The sequence below is a fragment of the Myxocyprinus asiaticus genome, chromosome 9 (assembly GCF_019703515.2).
Source record: "Myxocyprinus asiaticus isolate MX2 ecotype Aquarium Trade chromosome 9, UBuf_Myxa_2, whole genome shotgun sequence".
NCBI classification, from domain to species: Eukaryota; Metazoa; Chordata; class Actinopteri; order Cypriniformes; family Catostomidae; genus Myxocyprinus; species Myxocyprinus asiaticus.
This window is the reverse complement of record NC_059352.1, coordinates 44,840,788-44,862,650: the sequence shown is the minus strand read 5'-3', so window position 1 is coordinate 44,862,650 and position 21,863 is coordinate 44,840,788. Positions and strand designations below refer to the sequence as shown.

The 21,863-nt window shown below is 40.2% G+C and overlaps 2 protein-coding genes across 7 annotated transcripts in view; one reads left to right on the top strand and one right to left on the bottom strand.

The window, feature by feature from the left end:
- dzip1 (DAZ interacting zinc finger protein 1) overlaps nucleotides 1–7,888 on the top strand; it is a 29,725-nt gene extending 21,837 nt beyond the window's left edge. For 3 of the 6 annotated variants that reach the window (XM_051706549.1, XM_051706547.1, XM_051706546.1), the window contains 3 exons: nucleotides 210–352; nucleotides 5,950–6,118; nucleotides 6,889–7,887. In XM_051706549.1, the coding sequence (XP_051562509.1) occupies nucleotides 210–352; nucleotides 5,950–6,118; nucleotides 6,889–6,971 (395 nt within the window). In that variant the 3' untranslated portion in view covers nucleotides 6,972–7,887. Of the gene's footprint in view, nucleotides 1–209; nucleotides 353–5,949; nucleotides 6,119–6,888 lie in introns of all 6 variants that reach the window. The other 3 variants (XM_051706545.1, XM_051706543.1, XM_051706548.1) reach the window with 2 other exon arrangements.
- A 21-nt stretch (nucleotides 7,889–7,909) lies between these two features.
- cldn10d (claudin 10d) lies at nucleotides 7,910–15,090 on the bottom strand. Its single transcript, XM_051706551.1, has 5 exons — nucleotides 14,734–15,090; nucleotides 9,610–9,771; nucleotides 9,447–9,528; nucleotides 9,168–9,275; nucleotides 7,910–8,148 (listed from the first exon to the last, which is right to left on the bottom strand). Exons 1-5 carry the CDS (start codon nucleotides 14,963–14,965, stop codon nucleotides 7,920–7,922), a joined length of 813 nt encoding a protein of 270 aa, XP_051562511.1. The 5' UTR covers nucleotides 14,966–15,090; the 3' UTR covers nucleotides 7,910–7,919.
- Between the last annotated feature and the right edge of the window lie 6,773 nt (nucleotides 15,091–21,863).

The following is a 21,863-nucleotide window of genomic DNA, read 5'->3' as shown; positions in this document are numbered from 1 at the left end:
GCAGAAACCTGCTTTTGGAAATTAAAAGTGAAGTGTGTAATTTCTGTGCCACTAGCAGCACCAAACGGAATAAAAAAAATTATGACTGTATTCAAACAAAATTCAAAGTGAACGTAGTTTTGCTTCACCATATATGTACATCATGACAGCATGCCAAATTGCTGTAAATAGCAAATCAACTATTGTTTGTGTTTTGTTTTTTTCTGTAGGTAATGTTAAAGCTCTTGGCAAAAGCCTGGAAAGACAGCTGGCGGTGCGAGGCCCAAAGAAGCCAGCAGGGAGTGTTAATACATTCCTGGAAAAGCCAGCAATTGTCAAGAATCTAAAGCAAGATGTAAAGAAAGAAGCAAAGGTAAAAAGAGTTTCTTTAAACAGATAGAGATGTTTACATATACAGAAGATGTATGATGCATATTTTTTTAAAGGGCATTTTTAGATGAAAATTTGATGTGATGTACCATTTGAAAACAACATGATCTTTTAACAGCACAGCAGTTTGGATGAGCAGACTGTAATTCCCTTAAGACAGCTAATCTCACTGATTACACAGACTCAGGTCTGAAAGATGGTGATGTCATCAAACTGTTTTTCAGCAGTGATGTCATCATTCAGGGTGTGTCTCCATCAGCTCCCTATTTCAGTAGTCAGGGCAATGACAAGGGAGTTGGCCATTTCTAGGTGTGTCACATTTGCAAAACGTTCCAGTGCACTGTAACATTCGCTCCCTAAAAATTTCCAGAATGCACTGTAAAAACCAGGGAGCATCGTTGCTTATGATGTTCCCTTACTGTCAGGGTTCTGCCCTTAGTTTTGGGTTTTTTCCCCTTTGTGGCAGAGCCCTGACATGTATGTGTTCCATGTCTGTTTTATGTCTTGTGTCTGGATTCAGCCACTTCGGTTGGTTTGGTTTATTTACTCTGTGGCTGAGTCCAGACACTTGTGTTTTGTCTAGTGTTATGTGAATGCCCTTGGTTTTGTATTTTCTCATTTCCTTGTGCATTCGTGTCTGTCTTGTATTCAGTGATAACCCTGCCCTTTCATTTGCCTTGTTACCTGTTTGATTTTTAGTTTATTAGGTTCACATGCCTTCCTCGTTTCCCTCCTGATTCTCTCCCTTTATAATCTCCCTGGTGTCGTTGTGGGATGTTGCTTGTGTTTATGTCCCGTTAGGTCTCGGTCGGTCGTGTTCCTGTCCGGTCAGATTTCTGTTGGTTCTCCATTCCAGCCCAGCCTGTCATTGTGTTGTCACCCTGGACTGTGTTTGTTTTTCCCCTTGGGTTATTTTTTGTTTGTTTTTGTTATATTTTTTATAAATAAAGCCCTAATTGCTACTCTGAATTTGAGTCCTGCCATTTCATCAACACAAACCTCACAGAATGAACTGGTCATTTTTGGACTCAGCAGAAGTGATGGGCATCTTCCTCTTTCCATCTCCCACCCAACGGGGGTCCATTAGAGAGCGTTCATCCCAGCTTGCCCGGTTTCGTTCCCTCCATCAGGGGGAGGCGAACATGAGGGTTTTTGCCGGCAAGTTCCTCAGAACAGCAGATGGGCTGAACTACAATGACGCTGCTCTCAAAAACCTATTTAACACCTGCCTTGAGAGTCCCCTGGGTGCTTGGGAGATGGGAAGTCTGGGGGTCTTGTCATTCGAGGGGTTTGTTAGTTACCTGTCCCATCGGGTTCATTGGGTCACACCCAAATACAGACAGCCCCCAAGGAGTGACAGTTCCACCGTCGCCCCCTCTGACGATGGGGTCCTCAGACCTCCGATGACTCCTAAGCGGAGGAGGAGAAGGAAGAAAATCTCAGCTGCACCAGCCCGAGCCCGCTGCTGACTGCCAGGAGGCGGAGGGACTCGCTGCTGTCCGCCAGGAGGCGGAGGAGCCGGTTGCTGACTGCCAGGAGATGGAGGGGCCTGTTGCTGACCACCAGGAGGTGGAGGGCCCTTCTGCTGACCGCCAGGAGGTGGAGGGACTTGCTGCTGACCTCTAGTAGGCGGAGGGGCCTGCTGCTGACCACCAGGAGGCGACGGTCGTTCCTCTGCCACTGCCAGTGTCCATGGCCACAGAGGCCGTTCTCCTGCCAGTGCTCACGGCCACGGAGGCCATTTCCCAGTCTCTGCCCGTGCTCATGGCCATGGAGGTCGTTTCCCTGTTTGATATCACTCCCGTCCTGGAGCCGCCTGTCCTCGCTCCCGTCCTGGAGCCGCATGGCCTCGCTCCCGTCCTGGAGCCGCCTGTCCTCGCTCCCGTCCTGGAGCCGGCTGTTCTCGCTCCTGACCTGGAGCCACCTGTCCAGTTCCCTGTGGCCGTTGACAAGTCCGTCCAGTTCCCTGAGACTGTCGATAATCCTCTCCAGTTTCCCACAGCTGTTAACAAGCCTGTCCAGTCCTGAGTACTCGCCGCCGCCCTGCCTGACCTCATCCCTGTCCTCAATCATTCTTCCTGGCCACCGGACCCCACCCCCTTCCTGGACCCTCTGCTCAGGCTGCCTGACCCCGCCCCCTACCTGTACCATCCTCCCAGACTGCTGGAGCCCACCCCATTCCTCAAGCCTCCTTCCAGGCCACCTGACCCCGACCCCTACCTGAAGCCTCCTCTCAGGCCGCCAGACCCCGCCCTCTTCTCAGGCCACCTGACCCCAACCCCTACCTTGAGCCACCTACCAGGCTGCCAGACCCCGCCCCCTTTCTGGACCCTCTCCCAGGCCGCCGAATTTTGTGTTTTGTCTCGTGTTATGTGAATGCACTTGGTTTTGTATTTTCTAATTTTCTTGTGCATTCGTGTCTGTCTTGTCTTCAGTGATAACCCCGCCCTCTCGTTTGCCTTGTTACCTGTGTGATTACTAGTTTATTAGTTTCACCTGCCTTCCTCGTTTCCCTCCTCATTTCTCTCCCTTTATAATCTCCCTTTGTGCTCTGTCTGGTGCCAGTTCGTTGTGGGATGTTGCTTGTGTTTATGTCCCCTGTTAGGTCTCTGTCGGTCGTGTTCCTGTCCAGTCGGATTTCTGTTGGTTCCCCATTCCAGCCCAGCCCGTCATTGTGTTGTCGCCCTGGACTGTGTTTGTTTTCCCCTTCTGGGTAGTTTTTGGTATTTTTTTGTTATATTTTTTATAAATAAAGCCCTAATCGCTACTCTGTATTTGAGTCCTGCCATTTCCTCAACCCAAACCTGACACTTACTGGAAATGGTCATGTCTCCTAATGTCGTTAGAAGGCGAGTGTAAACTTCTGAAGTCAAAGCCTTATTTTCTCTTTAAAAGAGATGTTGTTTGTAGTGTCTTTCATCTACTGTATGTGCATGAAAGGGAAACAATCTTTTAAATATTAGAGTTGTTGGGGGCCTGGGTAGCTCAGCGAGTATTGACGCTGACTACCACCCCTGGAGTCACGAGTTCGAATGCTGAGTGACTTCAGCCAGGTCTCCTAAGCAACCAAATTGGCCCATTTGCTGGGGAGGGTAGAGTCAAATGGGGTAAACTCCTTGTGGTCGCAGTTAGGGGTTCTCGCTCTCAAAGTTGTGCGTGGATCGCAGAAAGTAGCATGAGCCTCCATGTGCTGTGAGTCTCCGCGGTGTCATGCACAGCGAGCCACGTGATAAGATGCGCGGATTGACGGTCTCAGAAGCGGAGGCAAAATGAGACTTGTCCTCAGTCACCCTGATTGAGGTGAGTAACCGCGCCACCACGAGGAACTACTAAGTAGTGGGAGTTGGGCATTCCAAATTGGGAGAAAAGGAGATAAAAAATAAATAAATATTAGAGTTGTTAGAAGGAGGTTAAAAATACACTTTCTTATATTTTTATTTCTTTATTATATTTATCTTTCATAATAGCAATATACGTTTAATATTTACAATGAAAATGCACAACAGTGTCATTATACAGCAATGTTGTTGATTAATACCTGCTGTTTTAATGTGCAAGCTCATTATTGTGTCATTCATATAGGTGATTGAGTCATAAGTGTCCCAGTGTTCAGTGGATGAACACTCTTGCCCCAGTGCCCAAATTCCTGTTCATGATATACTGATTCACGACATAGGGAGCGAGATAAGACACACCCTCAGTCTATGGATTTCAGTTTTCAGGACTTTTCATAGTTTTATAGATTGTCATTTAAATAAATATACTTAAGAAATGCAAGGATTGGTATTTTTTTCTCAACTTTTCAAAGTTGACTGTCTTTTAAATTAATGATTTAAATAAATGTAAACATACTTAAGAAATCTGAGTATTAGTATTTTTTTCTCGACTTTCATAGTTGATTGCCATTTAAAGTAATGTCTTATTTAAATAAATTTACTTAAGAAATGTGAGTATTGGTATTTTCCTTGACTTTTTATTGTTGATTGTCATTAAAATGATCCGATTTAAATACATTTAAGTAATACTTAATAAATGTGAATATTGGTATTTTTAGCTTTTTTAGTTGATTGTCATTCAGATTAACGATTTAAAAACACTGGTATTGGTATTTTCAAAAAAAAAAAAACATGATTATTTTTCAAATTAATGTTTTCAAATAAATAAATATACTTAAGCAATAATACATTTTGGTATTTTCCTCGACTTTCCTCGACTAAAAAGTTGATTGTCATTCAAATTAACGACTATACATTTAAATAAAGATACTCATAAAATGAGAGTATTGGTATTTTCCTCGACCTTTCATGGTTGATTGTCATTCCAATTAATGACTTACATACATTTCAATATATGTATTTTCCTCTTAGTCCATTTTATTTAAATGTCTTTATCCTTTGTCTACTTTGAGTATGAATTTAATTTCTTTAAATACTATTCATTTATTGCTTTATTAATGTATTACTTTTATTATGTTGATAATGTTTATAGGAAAATATACATGCAAAAAAGTTAGTTTGGTTTGATTCAAGACAAAAATATTATATATAAAGGAATGTTCTGGGTTTAATACAAGTTATGCTCAATCGAAAGCATTTGTGGCATAATGTTGATTACCACAAAAATTAATTTTGACTCGTTCCTCCTTTTCTTTAAAAAAGCAAAAAACGAGGTTCCAGTGAGGCACTTATAATGGAAGTGAATGGGGCCAATTGTTTTACGTTAAAATGTTCACTTTTTCAAAAGTATAACCACAGGACATAAAGGATATGTGTGTAAACATGATTTTAGTATGATAAAATCACTTACTAACCTTTTCTGTGTAAAGTTATAGCCAATTGTACAACTTTGTTACCATGGCGATGTAATGTCAACAAACCCTAAAACGACTGTAAAAATTACAATTTAAACAACGTTACAGCTCAAATAATACATGAGTTTAATGTAAGGACTTTTATAAAGCTTCACATTTCTGTGTTTAAACCTCCAAAAATTGGCCCCATTCACTTCCATTGTAAGTGCCTCATTGTAACCTCGAATTTATTTATTTTGTTTTTTAAAGAAAAGGAGGAATGAGTCTAAATAAATTTTTGTGGTAATCAACAATATGCCACAACGCTGTCGATTGAGCTTAACTTGTATTGAACCTGGAACATTCCTTTAACACTACATATGTAACACCAACAAAATAATTTTTTAAGGATTAAGTCAGATATAAATTGCTCAGTCTCTTTCTACAATTAAACTTTATTATGTGGATTGAATTTCAGACATTATTTTGGACTTTAAATGTTAAATATTGACATGCCATCTGAGAACAGAACGGATGTGACATTGTGCACTTTAGCTTGATTACTAGATGACTGAACTCGACTATCAAAATGAATTACTTAAATTGTTATTAACAATTAATCAATTGTCGATTAATCATTAACATCACACAATTAGTCACTGAGCAGGGATGATGTCATAACTCAGTCTCAGAATAGCAACTTTTGTTTTTGAGCTAAAATTGTGAAAATATGATTATTTCACTTTACTAAAGACCCATTCACTCACTTTGAGCAAACCTATGTCTTGCAGTACACAGATGAAGATGAGGATGATGACTGGGATATATCTTCTCTGGAGGATGTGCCCGCTGTACCCAAACCCAGCCGAAGCCCTGCCCCAATCAGGAAGAGCCTGGACAAGAGTCTGGACACCAGCACTAGTGTGTGGGGCTCATCGACAGGCAAAGGACAGAAACCAGGTACATAATTCTTTGTTTATGGAAAAAAATTTCAACATTTGGCATACAGAATAAATATATATATATATATATATATATATATATATATATATATATATATATATACAATTATTGCTTTAATTATGATCAGTTATTAACTAAGCTCGGCACAAGAAGAAGGTCCCCGGTTTGAGTCCTGGCTCACCCAGGGCCTTTTTGTGTGGAGTTTGCATGTTCTCCCCATGTTTATGTGGGTTTCCTCAGGGTACTCCAGTTTCAGTCCAGAAACATGCAGGTCAAGTGAATTGGAAATTCTAAATTGCCCATAGGTGTGAATGTGTATGTCTGTGTGTCTTAGCCCTTTGATGGACTGGACACCTGTCCAGGGTGTTTCCCTGCCTTTGTCCCAAGACAGCTGGGATAGGCTCCAGCACTACCCGTGACCCTACATAGGACAAGTGGCTATAGAAGATGGATGGATGAAGTTATGAACTATTTAGTGTGTACACTTAGTTTGCTTGCAGACAAACATGCTACTGTTCTTTTCTCATTAGATCCATTTAATCTGGAAACCCACCATAATATGGTCTAATGCATGACACTATGCCTAAAACCCATGGTCATACAAATCAATGAACAGAGCCTTTTTTCTTCTATGGTTTATTATGTTTTTAATACTATTTAAATGATATTCTTTATGCTTTAGCTTTATTTTCCATCAGATAAAATAAATTTTTCAGCTAATGTTTTGACTGTGACTCTGATCACATATCTTGGTTTTATGTTTTCAGGTCTCACAGATGCAGGCACCGGCAGCACACTCAAGAGCAGTTTAGTGACTGTCAGCGACTGGGATGATTCAGATGAGATCTAATTACTTGGCCAATAAGGGAATCTAGCAAAGCAATACCAAAACATAAACAAGCTAATACACCTTATAATTGTAAATAATTATAATATCCAATATCTCTTGTATCTCAGGCTAAGTGACTTTTCAGGGACATCAATACAAAAACAGCTTTTCATTCCTTAGAAATGTTTTTGATAATGACAGTGTTAAAGGTACTTTATATGAAAAAACTGAAGTACAGGTTTCCTCAACAGCCAAGCAATTTTGCACTTTAAAACTATAGCCTCATGCTTTGTCTGTTTTTTTGTGTTTTGATAGTTTATGTATTAAATGTCTCACTGCAATTAAAATATATAGCTTCAAATTGACAAGATTTTTATAATATGTAAAATATGGATTTATTAAATTCACTTTTTCAATGTAAGATTTGTCTTTGCGTTTACAGTACAAACACTCTTGGATTAGAGAAGGGCTCTTTTTGTTTATGACAGAGACATGTCAACAAGTGCCTTTTTTTTTTTTTCAAAAAATTTTTGGGTAGCTCAGCAAGTAAATACGCTGACTACCACACCTGGAGTCACAAGTTTGAATCCAGGGCGTGCTGAGTGACTCCAGTCAGGCTTCCTAAGCAACCAGTTGGCCCGGTTTCTAGGGTGGGTAGAGTCACGTTGGGTTAACCTCCTCGTGGTTGCCATAATGTGGTTCTCGCTCTCGGTGGGGCGCGTGGTGAGTTGTGCGTGATGCCGCGGAGAATAGCGTGAGCCTTCACGCGCGCTACGTCTCCGCGGTAACGCGCTCAACAAGCCACGTGATAAGATGCGCGGATTGACGGTCTCAGACGCGGAGGCAACTGAGATTCATCCTCCGCCACCCAGATTGAGGCGAGTCACTACACTGCCACGAGGACTTAGAGCGCATTGAGAATTGGGAATTCCAAATTGGGGAGAAAAGGGGAGGGGGAAAATAAAACTTTTACACAGCCGAGTCAATGGGGGGCCGAGTGAGTCTGACAGTTTTTAGAGATTGAATTTCTTGTGTTCCTTTGGTCCCTCTGCTCTCACTTCTTTGTCTATTCTCTCTGTTTTGTTGGTATAAAGGTGGCATGATGATTGTTGTGTGTCTGGGCGAGCCTGGCAGCATGTATGTCCGTCTGGTATTTGCTGTCATGTAGGTTGGTGGTCTTCTGGGTTTCTTAGTAAACCTGAGTGGAATAAAGATACCAAAGAAAACACTGATTCTTATATACTGCAAAAAACAAAACCTTTGATTAGTTTACCCAAAAATTTACATTCTGTCATAATTTACCCACCTGCATGTTGTTCCAAACCCATCTGACTTTCGGGGAGTTGGCGCTGTTTTGGTGGCACGCAGAGGACCAACCGCATATTAGGCAGGTGGTCATAATTTTTTGGCTCATCTGTGTATATTTCTTACGGTCTGTCTTTTCAATACAATGGCAGTACATAGTGCATCACTTTAAAGCTTAAAAGGACCCAAAAGTATCATTAAAGTTGTCCAGGCGACCCCCTGCTTCATATTCCAGGTCTTCTGAAGACATAGGACAGGCTTTGTGCATGCAAATTACTGTGAACGAGCTTCTCTCGAAGCGCTCTTGATTGTGCAATGGAGATCAGTATTTTCACTGAAAAATGACTTAAATTTATTTTTATTTTTTTTCTCACCTAAACCTATCATATATCTTCAGAAGACTTGGAATATGATGCACAAGTCACATGGCCAACTTTTATGATACTTGGTTCCTTTTTTAAGCTTTCAACTGCCGTTGTTTTGACAAGATGGACAGCGATACTCATTAAAAAATCTCCCATTGTGTTCTGCATAAGAGTGAAAGTCATATGGGTTTGGAACATTTTGAGGGTGAGTAAATGAATTTTCATTTGTGGGTAAACCATCCCTTTAATCAGTATTTTTGTTACTTTTCCTAATAAAACTACCATTAAAAAAGTAAGTTTACATTTCTTACCCCATTTGCAAGTTGTTTTTTCTTGTTTTAAGCATAAATCTCACAAAATTTGCCAATGGGGCATAAAAAATAAAACTAATGCAAGATATATTCTCAAGTATAAATGTATCTTGTTTTAAGAATGTTTTAACAATTTTTTTTTAACAGTATCTAAACATGCTTAAAATAATGTACATTTATGGATACTGATTAAGAACAGCAGTTCAGTAGTAATTTTTAATTGAGACAGGCCAGACCTTTGGGGAAATGACTTTCTCCCAGAGAAATAGCACATGAGTGCACTCCCACATATGATCAGACACGAACCTCCCCAACCGATGAACACGGCTGCACCCAGCTCAAACCTGAGAAACAAAAGACATTTATTTTAAGCACTTATAAGTTTTATATCAGTCACCAATCTGTTACCTACAGAGCTTAAAATGCTGTTTAATGGATTACAAACAAGAACAAGCACTAATAATTTTCAAGGTTGGACGTGCATGATCATCATGAAAGAAATCATAGTTACATACTTCTGTTCTAAGTAATATGGATCCAAAAAGTCTGTCCGTACTTTATCTCCCCACATGGAGTACACTATAATACCACAGAACCCTGCAAAACAGATACAGCAATACTTAAATTTTTGTTACTCAATTTATGCTTTCAAAATGCTTGTGAAGAAAGGTTTTTTACCAGATGCCATGTACGTCAAAGCTGCTGCGAATGTTACTCTGGTGTTCGTGAGCTCAGAGCCTCCGATTTTGGTACACTTCATCCCAATGAGAGCAAGCACAGACCCCCAGAAGCCAAAGATCACAGAGATGACAGCCAAAGCCCTGCTCACATGGAGGAAAACTAACAATCAGAGAGAGAGAGAGAGATACTTTTAATACAATGCATATAGAATACCATACAGAGCATATTTTGGGGTGAATATTACACCCATTCTCAGGAAACGGTGCCATTTATGCTTGATTTTGTTATTTTATTTTTTCATTCAAAAGAGTTACTGCTAAATTTTAAAGAAATTTCTCATTTTTCCACTTTGAATCAAAACCAAAACTGACAAAGGACACGACAAACCCCAATATTTAAATTAGTGGTCAAGAACTGTAGGCTTTTCAATGGCTAATCCTTAACCTCTTTAAATCTGGGACATTTTTGGGCTTTTTTCACCATATACACATACTGTGGACTAATTTACATAAATTTGTAAGCATGTAATTCTGGTTCTGGTCACTCCATCTCCCTCCAAATAGTCTTAGTTTATTCCACTAGATAGCAGTCAGTACTAGAATTTTTTTTGTCCTCTATCACCTTCTATCACAAAATGCTGATCTGAAATGTGGCAATGCATTTTAGCCCTCATAGACTAATCCATAGACATTCAGTCTAATATTCAGTTCACACACCACCCTTAATGTTTGAGTGGACTAGAAGCTCAATCTAGATGTCATTAGAAAGCTGAGATCCTCCCCTTTGTTATGATTAATAACATTTTATTTTCATCAATCCAATGATTTGTTTAGCATTTTCCTGCAGGACCGCATATTTTGTTTTGGACATCTAAGATATAACATTGGATTATTCACACAAGCAAGCTCATAGACAAGTAAAAAATGGCTAATTTTTTAGACCACTGCCTAAGGTAAAAGCAGATAAGTTTTTAGCTATTTGGGGCTTACAGTAGCAGTGATTGGTGCATAAAAAAGACATTTGTATTTGATGTCTTACAGAAATCATATTTCAATTTGTGATTCTTTTAAAAATATTTAGAACTGTGGTATTAGGGCAACACAATTCCTGAGAATGAGAGCTTTTATTTGATACATAATTTGTCTATTTTCATGCTATTTGAAATAGTTTTATATTCTTATTAAGCTTTTTTCCACATGACCTCTAGGTGGCGCTGATTTGTGATGTGAATGTTTTCAGGCCTTATTTTGTTATTTTATGTAACAAATGCAGAAGTAATGGTTATCTTTTATGGTTAGCTTTCAAAGTATACTACATATGCCTGACTTATGTATTCGGAGACTTGAACATTTTAAGTGTAAACTTTTTTCCAGACACAGCGCCCCCTTTTGGAGAGTTGAAGAGGTCACTACCAGTCCTAATATATGTGGCTATAGCATTGCAAAGTACCAACAGCAGGGTTCGCACAGAGTCTTGAAAGTTAGGATAATGCTTGATTTAGGTTTTCATGGTTTGTAATATGCTGGAATGTTGAATATGTTCCTTGGAATGCTTGATTTTTCCTTAGGTTGTTGACAGTTATAAAAGATCTAATTATTTTGAATTTTAAGTAGATATTATACAGTCTTTATTTTTGTGGTGTCTCTTGAGCACAGGAGCACACATGCGCCACTCTGCATCTTGCTTTGATGCCGCGCGCACACAGAAGTACTGCATGTCTCCACTTTGGTACACTGCCTGGCCAAAAAAAAAGTTGCATACTCTAATATTTCGTTGGACCACCTTTAGCTTTGATTACGGCACGCATTCATTGTGGCATTGTTTCAACAACCTTATGCAATGTCACAGCATTTATTTCCATCCAGAGTTGCATTAATCTTTGGCCGAGATCTTGTATTGATGACAGGAGAGTCGAACCACTCCGTAAAGTCTTCTCCAGCACATCCCAAAGACTTTCAATGGAATTAAGGTCAGGAATCTGTGGTAGCCAATTCATGTGTGAAAATGATTCCTCGTGCTCCCTTAACCACTCTTTCAAAATTTGAGCCCGATGAAGCTTGGCATTGTGGTCCTGGAATATGCCTGTGTTGTCAGGGAAGAACAAATCCACTGATGGGATAACCTGGTCATTCAGTACATTCAGATAGTCAGCTGACTTCATTTTATTAACTGCATAACCTTGCTGAGCCTAGACCTGACCAATTGAAGCAACCCCAGATCATAACACTGCCTCCAGAGGCTTGTACAGTGGGCACTATACATGACGGGTGTATCGCTTCATGCGCTTCCCTTCTTACCCTGATGCGCCCATCGCTTTGGAATAGGGTAAATCTGGACACATCAGACCACATGACCTTATTCCATTGCTCCACAGTCCAATCTTTATGCTCCCAAGCAAGTTGAAGTTGTTATTTCCCCATTAGCCTCACTAACAAGTGGCTTTCTTGTGGCCACACAGCTGTTTAGTCCAAATCCTTTAAGTTCTCGTCGCATTGTGAGGGTGGAAATGCTCTTACTTTCACTATTAAACATAGCCGTGAGTTCTACTGTTGATTTTGTTAAGATGTGACTTCACCAAGCGTTTTAGTGATCTCTGATCACGATCATTCAAGATTTATTTTCGACCACATTTCTTCCTTGAAGCTGATGGTTCACCACAATACTTCCAGGTTTTAATAATGCGTTGGACAGTTCTTAACCCAATTCCAGTGATTTCAGCAATCTCCTTAGTTGTTTTCTTTGCTTGATGCAGGCCAATAATTTGCCCCTTCTGAAACACAGTAACATCTTTTCCACAACCATGGGATACATCTTCCAACATGGTTGTTTAAGGAATGAGAAGCTACACACTGCATCACTTTACATTAGGGTTAAAAGAATTGTTGCCAGATGAAACATATTAATCACTGCAATAATGATCCAATCATGGGCTCTTCTGCTTATTTAAATCCAAACAGCAACCTTTTTTAGCCAGGCAGTGTAGATTGACACCAAAGAAATGAAAATCTGCATCTCCTGCTTCCAATCACATGCCGGAGTGCCGTTTCACTGGCTGGAAGAGGAGACATAAAATATCTCTGTGCGGAGGAGCAAACTGATGCCCTACGCAGAGCTCTTATATGCCATTCTGAAGGTATAAGCTGAGACAATGATTTCGTGAAAATTTGAATTTACTTTGGAATAATTTACAATTAACATGTAATATCACATGAATACTTAAAAGTAGGGCAGAAAGTCAACGTATGTGATAAATGAAATATGTTAAATGTAGGGCTGAGAATATAACCCAAATATTTCAAAATAAATCGTGATATGAACCAGTGCAATTTATTAAACCCAACAAAAGTTTGCAATTTCATTCAATAAATGTACGTATAGTCTGGATTAACATGGTCCAGCATGGCCACTGTTTTCAACTGTCTCAGCGGTTTGCAAACAGTGAACAGCCCACACAAACTCCATCTATCTCGGGAGTGTTCTGACTCTGAGTTTGGTTTGCTATTAGTACGCTGTGTGTTTTTCTTATAACGTGCATTGAGAACGCAAAGTGCTATGAAATCACTTTATTTTCATGTAATTCAATTAAATAAGCAGTGTTACATGTTCAAATGCCTTGTTGAATGTGTGCACAATTGTCCCTTACATATTTTAGCTGTTAGAACAGCTGAAATCACTCATAATATTCATAATAACATATTATTCTTCAAATCAGTCTGATAACTGGATTAAAGTCTTATACTGGTGTGGGGGAAACAATCCCAGCACACTAAATGTATTTCTGCTGCAGATGCATGTTAGAGCTGAGATTCCACATGCATCTCATATCTTGTCACTGAATAACTTGTATTTTTCAAAGCAGTCTTCTTTTAGCCTTTATTCAAATAACTGGGGAAAAAATATTAGTTGTAGAATTTTTGCTTTTATATAAGTGGGCGAAAACACACACACACACACACACACACATGCTGGTGCGGCTATCCTTATGAGGACTCTCCATAGACATAATGATTTTTATACTGTACGAACTATAGATTCTATCCCCTAACCCTAACACTACCCCTAAACCTAACCCTCACAAAAAACGTAATGCATTTTTACATAAAAAAAAAAAAGCATCGTTTAGTATGTTTTTTTGTTTGTTTTTTTTTAAGCGATTTGATTTATGGGGACCCTAGAAATGTCTTCATAAACCATATTTATAGCATAAATGTAATTACCAGTAATTACCAGTTTGTAACCTAAAAAAATGTCCTCATAAACCACCCAAACCTGCCTACACACACACACACAAATGTTTTTTAAAAATAGCCAAATCTATTTTATATTTCTTTACATTTTCCACATGGAAATAAGTTACCAGTAACCAGGATTTGTTTTCCCCTATGGTTGTTCACGCCTATAGATCAAGTATCACGCATCACACATATATAAGTTACAGTCAATATTCTCATGAATTGAGCCAATAATATTTTTGTGTAAAAAAAAAAAATAAATAAATAAATTATGTTAATTATTTTTCCTATAAAAGAGTTGAATTATTGAGCCTGACAAGACCTTATATATATATATATATATATACAGTAAATAATGAAATCATTTATATATAAATTATTACATAATTTATAAATAAATATATAAGATACAGCAATATATATTAATTACAGGGTCACAGCAAAAAAGGGTTGGAAAGAAAGTGCAGGGTAAAAAGACAAATTCTGCATTTTCTCAAACAATGCATAATATATTTAGAAAGACGAAAAAAAGTGAAAGCATGGTATTTTCATTTTAATAAAAACAATACTGGTAGATTTTTTATGTATTTTTTAATTTTGTATAACCCATTAAAATGTTATTGTGATTAATTCAAATTGGTTGATATTCCGATGGGAAACCAAAAATGGGGAATTAAACATAAAATGTATGGTTTTTTTTTTTTGTTTGTTTGTTTGTTTTGTTTTTACCTTACACACCAAACACACTGACAAAACTTTCAAATGATGTTACTAATGTCACGCATGGAGGCACATTTAGCACAAAAATGCAAAAGAAGTGTTTTTTTTTGTAATAGCCTAATCATAACATGTGATTAAACATGTCTGATTTAACAGGTTGTTTCCTTACCAGGCAGGTCCATCATGGAGGGGTAATATTTACAGTCTGATACTCCTGTAGTGTCTGACACACAGTCCATCCAGAGATTGGAATAGTAGTTACCGGTGGTGAGAACAACTGAACCAACCTCTGAGAAGGTCCAGTACTCAGTTGCCAGAGTGGAACAGATCAAAATCCATCCACATAAGCATGTCACAAAACAACCAATCTCTACATACATAACCACTGTTTGCTGCCTCATGCTGCCGGTTTAAGACTGATGAACAGAGAAATGTTGAATGATCTGTGGAAAGAGTGCATGAACTGCTGAGAAGTTTCAAGTCAACATGGAATACAATTACATGGTGGTGCGTGTCCTTGGAGGACAGTTTCCTCTTGTCTTAATATCTAACCCACTGCACCCAGAGTGTTGTCCTCTGCATAAAACAGCTTGAAACAGGTAACACTACATATTTTTAGCTCATAAGCAGTTTCTCATTTCTAGAAGTTCATGCAATCTTTGACCCTGACATTTTTAGTCAGCCATGACATGTCCTTTCCCAGGACTTTATTTCTGAGAAGAGAACTAGCAGTGCAAGCTGTTCAAAAGTCGCCAATACAATGAAATCATTTCATAAGGCAGCCATATTATCATTCAAGATTCTGCCGTATTATTTGTCTGCTATTTTGAGTTTGATCATAAACCTTACAGCATATAGGCGTATTGAAACAAAACTTGGCATCATTGCCACCATGCCCTGAGAGCATCGGTCCAAGTTGGGAACCTAGTGGTGCAAAAAATACAAGATAGCTGATTAATTTGGAAATGTCTCTACTCTCTTCAAATTTCTTGAGTGATGTAGAGTCCAAATATATCCCATTTGTTAGTTTTCACCCATTTATGTTCCTTTAGTGTAATTTTTGCTATATTAGGGTAACACGCATAAACACAATGAGCAATACTTTTACATCATTTATTAACTCTCCTATTGGATCCGGTAGAGGTAAATCATAATTTTTAAATATCACATAAGAAATTATTTAAGAGATATAACCATTAAAAAATAAATAAAAAAAATCATCTTTTGCGTTCCAGGGTCAATTTTGACCTGGGCATCAATTGTGGCAGATATTTTCGCACATTTATGAATTCGATTTTTCTTAAAAATACTTTACTTACATTTAGCCTCTTTCCCATACTCTCACCCACAATTTTTTTTGTCTCAAAATGGGACTGCTTCTTGTTTACAAACATGCACACACATGCACATACAGTCTCGCACACACTCACACAAAACAGATGTAAGAAACATAACAAATATACTATATCAAAGGAAAAACTGCCTAAAGGGAGGTGTGGCAAGAGTAAAAGTTCAAGCATACATAATCTGAATAAGTGTTGAAGGAAGAAAAGTCCACATTTTACTCTGCCGGCCTTTACAAACTGATCTGATAATGATCTGATAATGAACCAGCTTGCAGCCTTTACATCCACACCAGTTGATTCACCCATTCACCCCAGGGTCTTCATTGCCCCAATACTAATCAAGACCCAGCACAACTGTGCCCAATCTAATGCTTGTTTCCCTGAGAGTATAAATGTCCTATTCCTTCATTTACTCTCTGTGAAGTATTGTTTGCCTCTCATAGCTGCAATTCTGAGTGTTTCTCTTATACATTGTCTGTTCAGTTATCTTGACCACTTGCTCTCTCTTTGGACCTTGCTATCTGTCTTGCCAATTGGATTTGTTTGTTAATTTGCCTCCTGTGTTTCTGACCCTTACCTGCCTTGATTGTGAGATGAGTTTGCTCCTTCTAATAAAATTCTCTGCACATGGATTCTACCTGATCTCCAGTGTCTTCTGAGTTACAGAATACTTTGCCAACCTCGTCCAGCAGTTACATGTAGCTGTTGCCAAACAGGGTGACCTCCTACAAAGCACCATCAACAACTGAGAAAACTATCTGAGGCAATGGATGAAGTATTTCCAGACCATCCTCTCTCAGCAAACCCCTCCTCCAACTGATCAAATCCTCCCTTCACAACCGCAATTGACCAACCACCCGCACCTTGCGCTGCCTGAGAAATATGATGGTTCCCCCTACAAGTGCCATGGCTTTCTTCTGCAGTGCTCGATCTACCTCGCACAACAAACTAACTCATTCCATATTGAGGAATCTAAGGTCGCCTTATGAATGAGCTCTAGAATGGGCTACTGCAGTATGGGAAAAAAAATCAGCACTTTGGAACTCTCTTGCCTTGTTCCAAGCCCAGGTCAAGGAAGTGTTTAAACATCCAGCTGGTGGCCATGAGGCAGGGGAGCAGCTAATCAGCCTCAGACAGGGGAGATCTGCTGTTGCTTACTATGCTCTATCTTTCAGAACCCTAGTTGAACAAACTGGATGGATGGATGAGCCATTAAAGATGATCTTTTGAAAAGGGTTAAATCAAACACTTCAGTCTGAGTTTGCCTGCAGAGATGACAGTCTCTCACTTGACCAATTCATTCAGCTGGCCATTAGAATCAACTATTTGCTTAAAGCTCATCTACCTGCATTTTATCCTTGTCCATTCTCTGCAACAACTTCACTCCTGCTGAACCCATGCAAGTAGGCAGAGTCAGACTCCCTCCAGAGTAGAGGCTATGAAGAATTCAGCAAGGGTTATGTCTGTATTGTGGACAGTCAGGTCACCTCCGAGCCATATGCCCTGCCCACCCTGAAAAAAATTCCACTCCCTCCTCCTGGGTGAGTACAATGGCCTGTTTGTATCTAGAACATAGACAGCATACAGAACCTGCTCTTATTCATTGCTAATCCATGCAATCCCCTGTTTCAGCATTAATTGACTCTGGCTCCACTGGAAACTTCATTGACCATGCCCTTGTCACAAAAATCAGCATAAAAACCATCCCCTGCTCTTCGCCCATTTCAGTTGCTGCCTTGGATGGTCACCCTCTGGGCTCTGGACTTGTACAGGAATAAACCATTCCCATCTGTCTTCAAATTGGCCTCTTCCATTTTGAAACTATAAACTTCTTGGTAATCACCTCACCTAAGAATTCCCTAGTCTTAGGTTTCCCTTAGCTGGCTCAATATGACCCTGAAATCTCTTGGAGTGGATATCAGATTGTGAAATGGAACCCAAGTGCATCAAAAACTGCCTCCAACAAACCCCCCTGATGTCCTGTAGAGCCACTACCATAGAAAGCCCAGAGGTGAGGGAACCAACATTCATTCCCCAACAATACAGAGTTTTTACAGAGGTGTTTAGTAAGACTAAAGCCACAAAGTTACCACCTCACCGGCCCTGGGACTGTGCCATAAATTGTTGCCTGGTACAATTCCACCTTGGGGCAGAGTATACCCATTGTCCAAACCTGACACCAAGGCCATGGAGAGTCACCCACTGCTGCAGGGTTATTCTTTGTGGAAAAGAAAGATGGTGGGCTCCGGCCCTGTATTGACTACCGGGGCCTCAATGCAGTCACTGTGGAATACCGTTTTCCCCTTCCTTTTGTTCCCGCTGCCACTGTGCAAGTCAGAAATGTCAAGATATTCACCAAGCTAGACCTACGAAGTGCTTTCAATCTGATTTGGATCAGAGAGGGTGATGAATGGAAAACCACCTTCCACACTAACTCAGGGCACTTTGAATATTTGGTGATGCCGTTTGGCCTTGTTAACTCCCCTTCTGTGTTCCAGGCGTTGGACAATGAGGTGTTTAGAGACATGCTTAATTAGTTTGTAATAGTTTACATCAATGACATATTAATCTACTCACCCTCCTTGGAGCTCCACATAGTCCACGACAGACAAGTACTTCAGCGTCTCCTGCAACACCAACTGAATGTCAAGGCAGAGAATTGTGTCTTTCACCAGACCTCAGTGTCTTTCCTGGGTTACATTCTCTCTCTGCAGGGTGTATCCAAGGATGATTCCAAGGTCCATGCCGTCACAAATTGGCCACAACGAATGACCATCAAACAGTTTCAAAGATTTCTTGGCTTTGCAAATATTTACTGATGTTTTATCCGAGGATTCAGCATGATCGCAGCTCCCCTTACTTTCTTGTAAAAAGGACGACCTAGTGAACTTCAATGGACGGAATGTGCCTTCCAAGCCTTCAAAGATCTCAAGACCCAATTCACTAGTGCCCCAATTATCAAACACCCAGACCCCTCTGTACCTATTGTAGTGGAAGTGAATGCTTCTGAGTCTGGAATAGGGGCAGTACTCTCTCAGCGTCAAGGCTCTCCACCCAAATTCCTTCCCTGCGTATTCTCTTCACGTAAACTCACTGCCCCAAAGAAGGACTACGATGTTGGCAACTGTGAACTCTTGGACATGAAAGTGATATTTGAGGAGTGGAGGCACTGGCTGGAGGGGGTGCGACATCCATTCCAAGTGTTAACAGACCATCGAAACCTGGAATGCATCAAAAAAGATCAAATGCATGACAAGCTCGCAGGGCATTGTTCTTCAGCTGCTTTGATTTCTCTGTCACTTACAGGCCTGGGTCAAAGAATGTCAAAGCAGTTGCCCTTTCCAGGTTATATGAGCCTAGCTGTGGGGACCATCATGAGGAGATCATCATCTCCCCATCATTTGTAATCGCTCCTGTGCGTTGGGAAATCATGGATACCATCCAGGAGGCGCAAGTAGCAGATCCTCCTCCTGCCTGTCCCCTGAATAAAATTTATGTTCCAGCACAGGTACATCCGCAACTGATTTAATGGTTACATTCCTCTCTCAGTTCTGGGCACCCAGGGATCCAAAGAACAATCCAGTTAACACAGCAAAAATTCTGGTGGCAGTCTCTTGTTAAAGACGTGACAAATATTGTTATAAACTGTACTGTCTGTGCTCAATCCAAAGCAGCTCCCGGCTGGTCTTCTGGAGCCTCTTGCCATTCCACAACATCCCTGGTCACACCTCTCTGTGGACTTCCTTACTGACCTCCAACGGTCTCAAGGTAATACTGCCATTCTAGTAGTCACTGACCGATTTTCCAAGGCCTGTTGTCTAATTCCTATGAAAGGTCTGCCTAAGGCCTTTGAAAGAGCTGAGGCCATTTTTCATAATGTGTTTCGCTTCTATCATCTCCCTGAAGATATTTTGTCAGATTATGGACCTCAGTTTTTCTCTAGAGTTTGGAAAGCTTTCTGCAACCAGCTTCAGATTAATGTGAGTCTCACCTCAAGGTACCACCCTCTGAAAAATGGCCAGGCTGAGCGACAAAACCAGGAGCTGGCATGGTTTCTACAGTCATATTGCTGGTCATATGGCTGTAGATAACTGGGTAAAGCACAGTAAACAAGACTGGAACAGAGCTCATGTACACCTGAGAGCAATCAGAAGGCAGAAAATTCAAGTCAATTGCCACCGCCGACCTGCTCCACCCCTACATCCAGGACAGCAATTCTGGTTATCAACACAAAATCTTCACCTTAAGCTGCCCTGTAATAAAATCAGTCCTAGGTATGTGGGTCCATTCAAAATTGACAAACAGATTAACCCTGTCTCTTACTGGTTACAATTACCATCCCATTATCCCATTGCTCCCACCTTTCATGTCTCTCTCCTCAAACTAGCTGAGTCCCCCACACAGATCACCATCAGGGGACCATACCTCCTCCTCCTCTGGAAGTCGATGGCAGCCCTGCATACCTGGTATGGACCATATTAGATTCTCACAGACAAAGTAGACAACTATTCTACCTAGTTTACTGGGAGGGTTACAGGCCAGAGGAACGTTCCTGGGTGCTGACAGATTACATTCTTGACCCCTGTATAATAGCAGACTTCCACAGGTGTAATCCTAGTCGGCCTGCCCCTTGGACTAGGGGTAGAACTAATTAACAGCCCAGATCTGTGTCAAGAGCCGCTTTTAGGAGGGGTGGTACTGTCACATCCACACCAACGGATACACCCATTCACCACCAGAGGTCCTCATCGCCCCAATACTATTCAAGACCCACAACACCTGTGCCAAATCTAATGCTTGTTTCCCTGAGAGTATAAATGCCCTGTTCCTTAATTTACTCTCTGTGAAGTATTGTTTGCCTCTTATAGCTGCAATTCTGAGCGTTTCTCTTGTATATTGCCTGTTCAGTTATCTTGACCACTTGCTCTCTCTCTTTGGATCTGTCTTGCCCATTGGATTTGTTTGTATATTTGCCTCCAGTGTTTCTGACTCTTGCCTGCCTTGACTGTGAATTTGAGTTTGCTCCTAATGTAATTCTCTGCACATGGATCCTACCCGATCTCCAGTGTCTGATTTACAGCAACATAATCATATATTAACATTCAGCAGTTTATACAATAAACAGAATAAATTGTTTAAAAATATTGTATACAAGTACAGATGTTGTTTGGTTGGAAAAATTATTTGGTTGCCTAGATTTTGACTACCAAGTTGTTTTTCAGAAGTAATGAGTAATTAAGGAAGTTAATAAGAAAATTACTAGAAATTCTTACTTTACATATTTATATAAATTTAATGCAATTTTATATTCAAATGAAATTTCATATAAACCTTGATAAAATATACATCTTCACATGTTTCACACTGATTTAGCTGCAGTTAATGTGTATTTTAAAATGTTAAAGAATTTCAAAAAATTTTAATGAAAAAAATTATAAAATGTTTCAGTTAACATGCCAAAAATATAGCTCTTGTATGTATGAACACCTAAGAAGTTAACAATGAGCTACAATATGCTTTTTGATCAAAACAATTGGATTAAGAATGTTTCATAATGTTTCTCTTCTTTGTGAACAAAGAAACTGCAATTATCAGTCATTCCTCTCTCCCCAGATGAACGCTCAACCACACCCTCGCCTCCACATACCCCCACCACCCGACTCAGTCTGGGGGAACTATCTGGCCTGCCCACTCCAACACCCTTTCTGGAGAGGAAGTCCGTGACAGCCATCTGCACCCCCGGCCTGTAGACCACCACGAACTTAAACGGCTGGAGTGCCAAATACCAACGGGTGATCCGGGCGTTGCCATCCTTCATGCGGTGGAGCCATTAGAGCGGGACATGGTCCGAACAGAGGGTGAATGCTCATCCCAACAAATAGTAGTGGAGAGTGAGGACCGCCCACTATACTAATGTATAGCACCGGGTGCTCCTGTCCGATGCATCTGTCTG

Coding starts and splice junctions, on each gene's coding strand:
- cldn10d (XM_051706551.1), bottom strand. CDS start 14,965: ATGAGGCAGCAAACAGTGGTTATGTATGTAGAGATTGGTTGTTTTGTG. Junction 9,772..14,733: donor CTCCATGATGGACCTGCCTG/GTAAGGAAACAA, acceptor TCTGATTGTTAG/TTTTCCTCCATGTGAGCAGG. Junction 8,149..9,167: donor AGAAAGTCATTTCCCCAAAG/GTCTGGCCTGTC, acceptor TATTCCACTCAG/GTTTACTAAGAAACCCAGAA.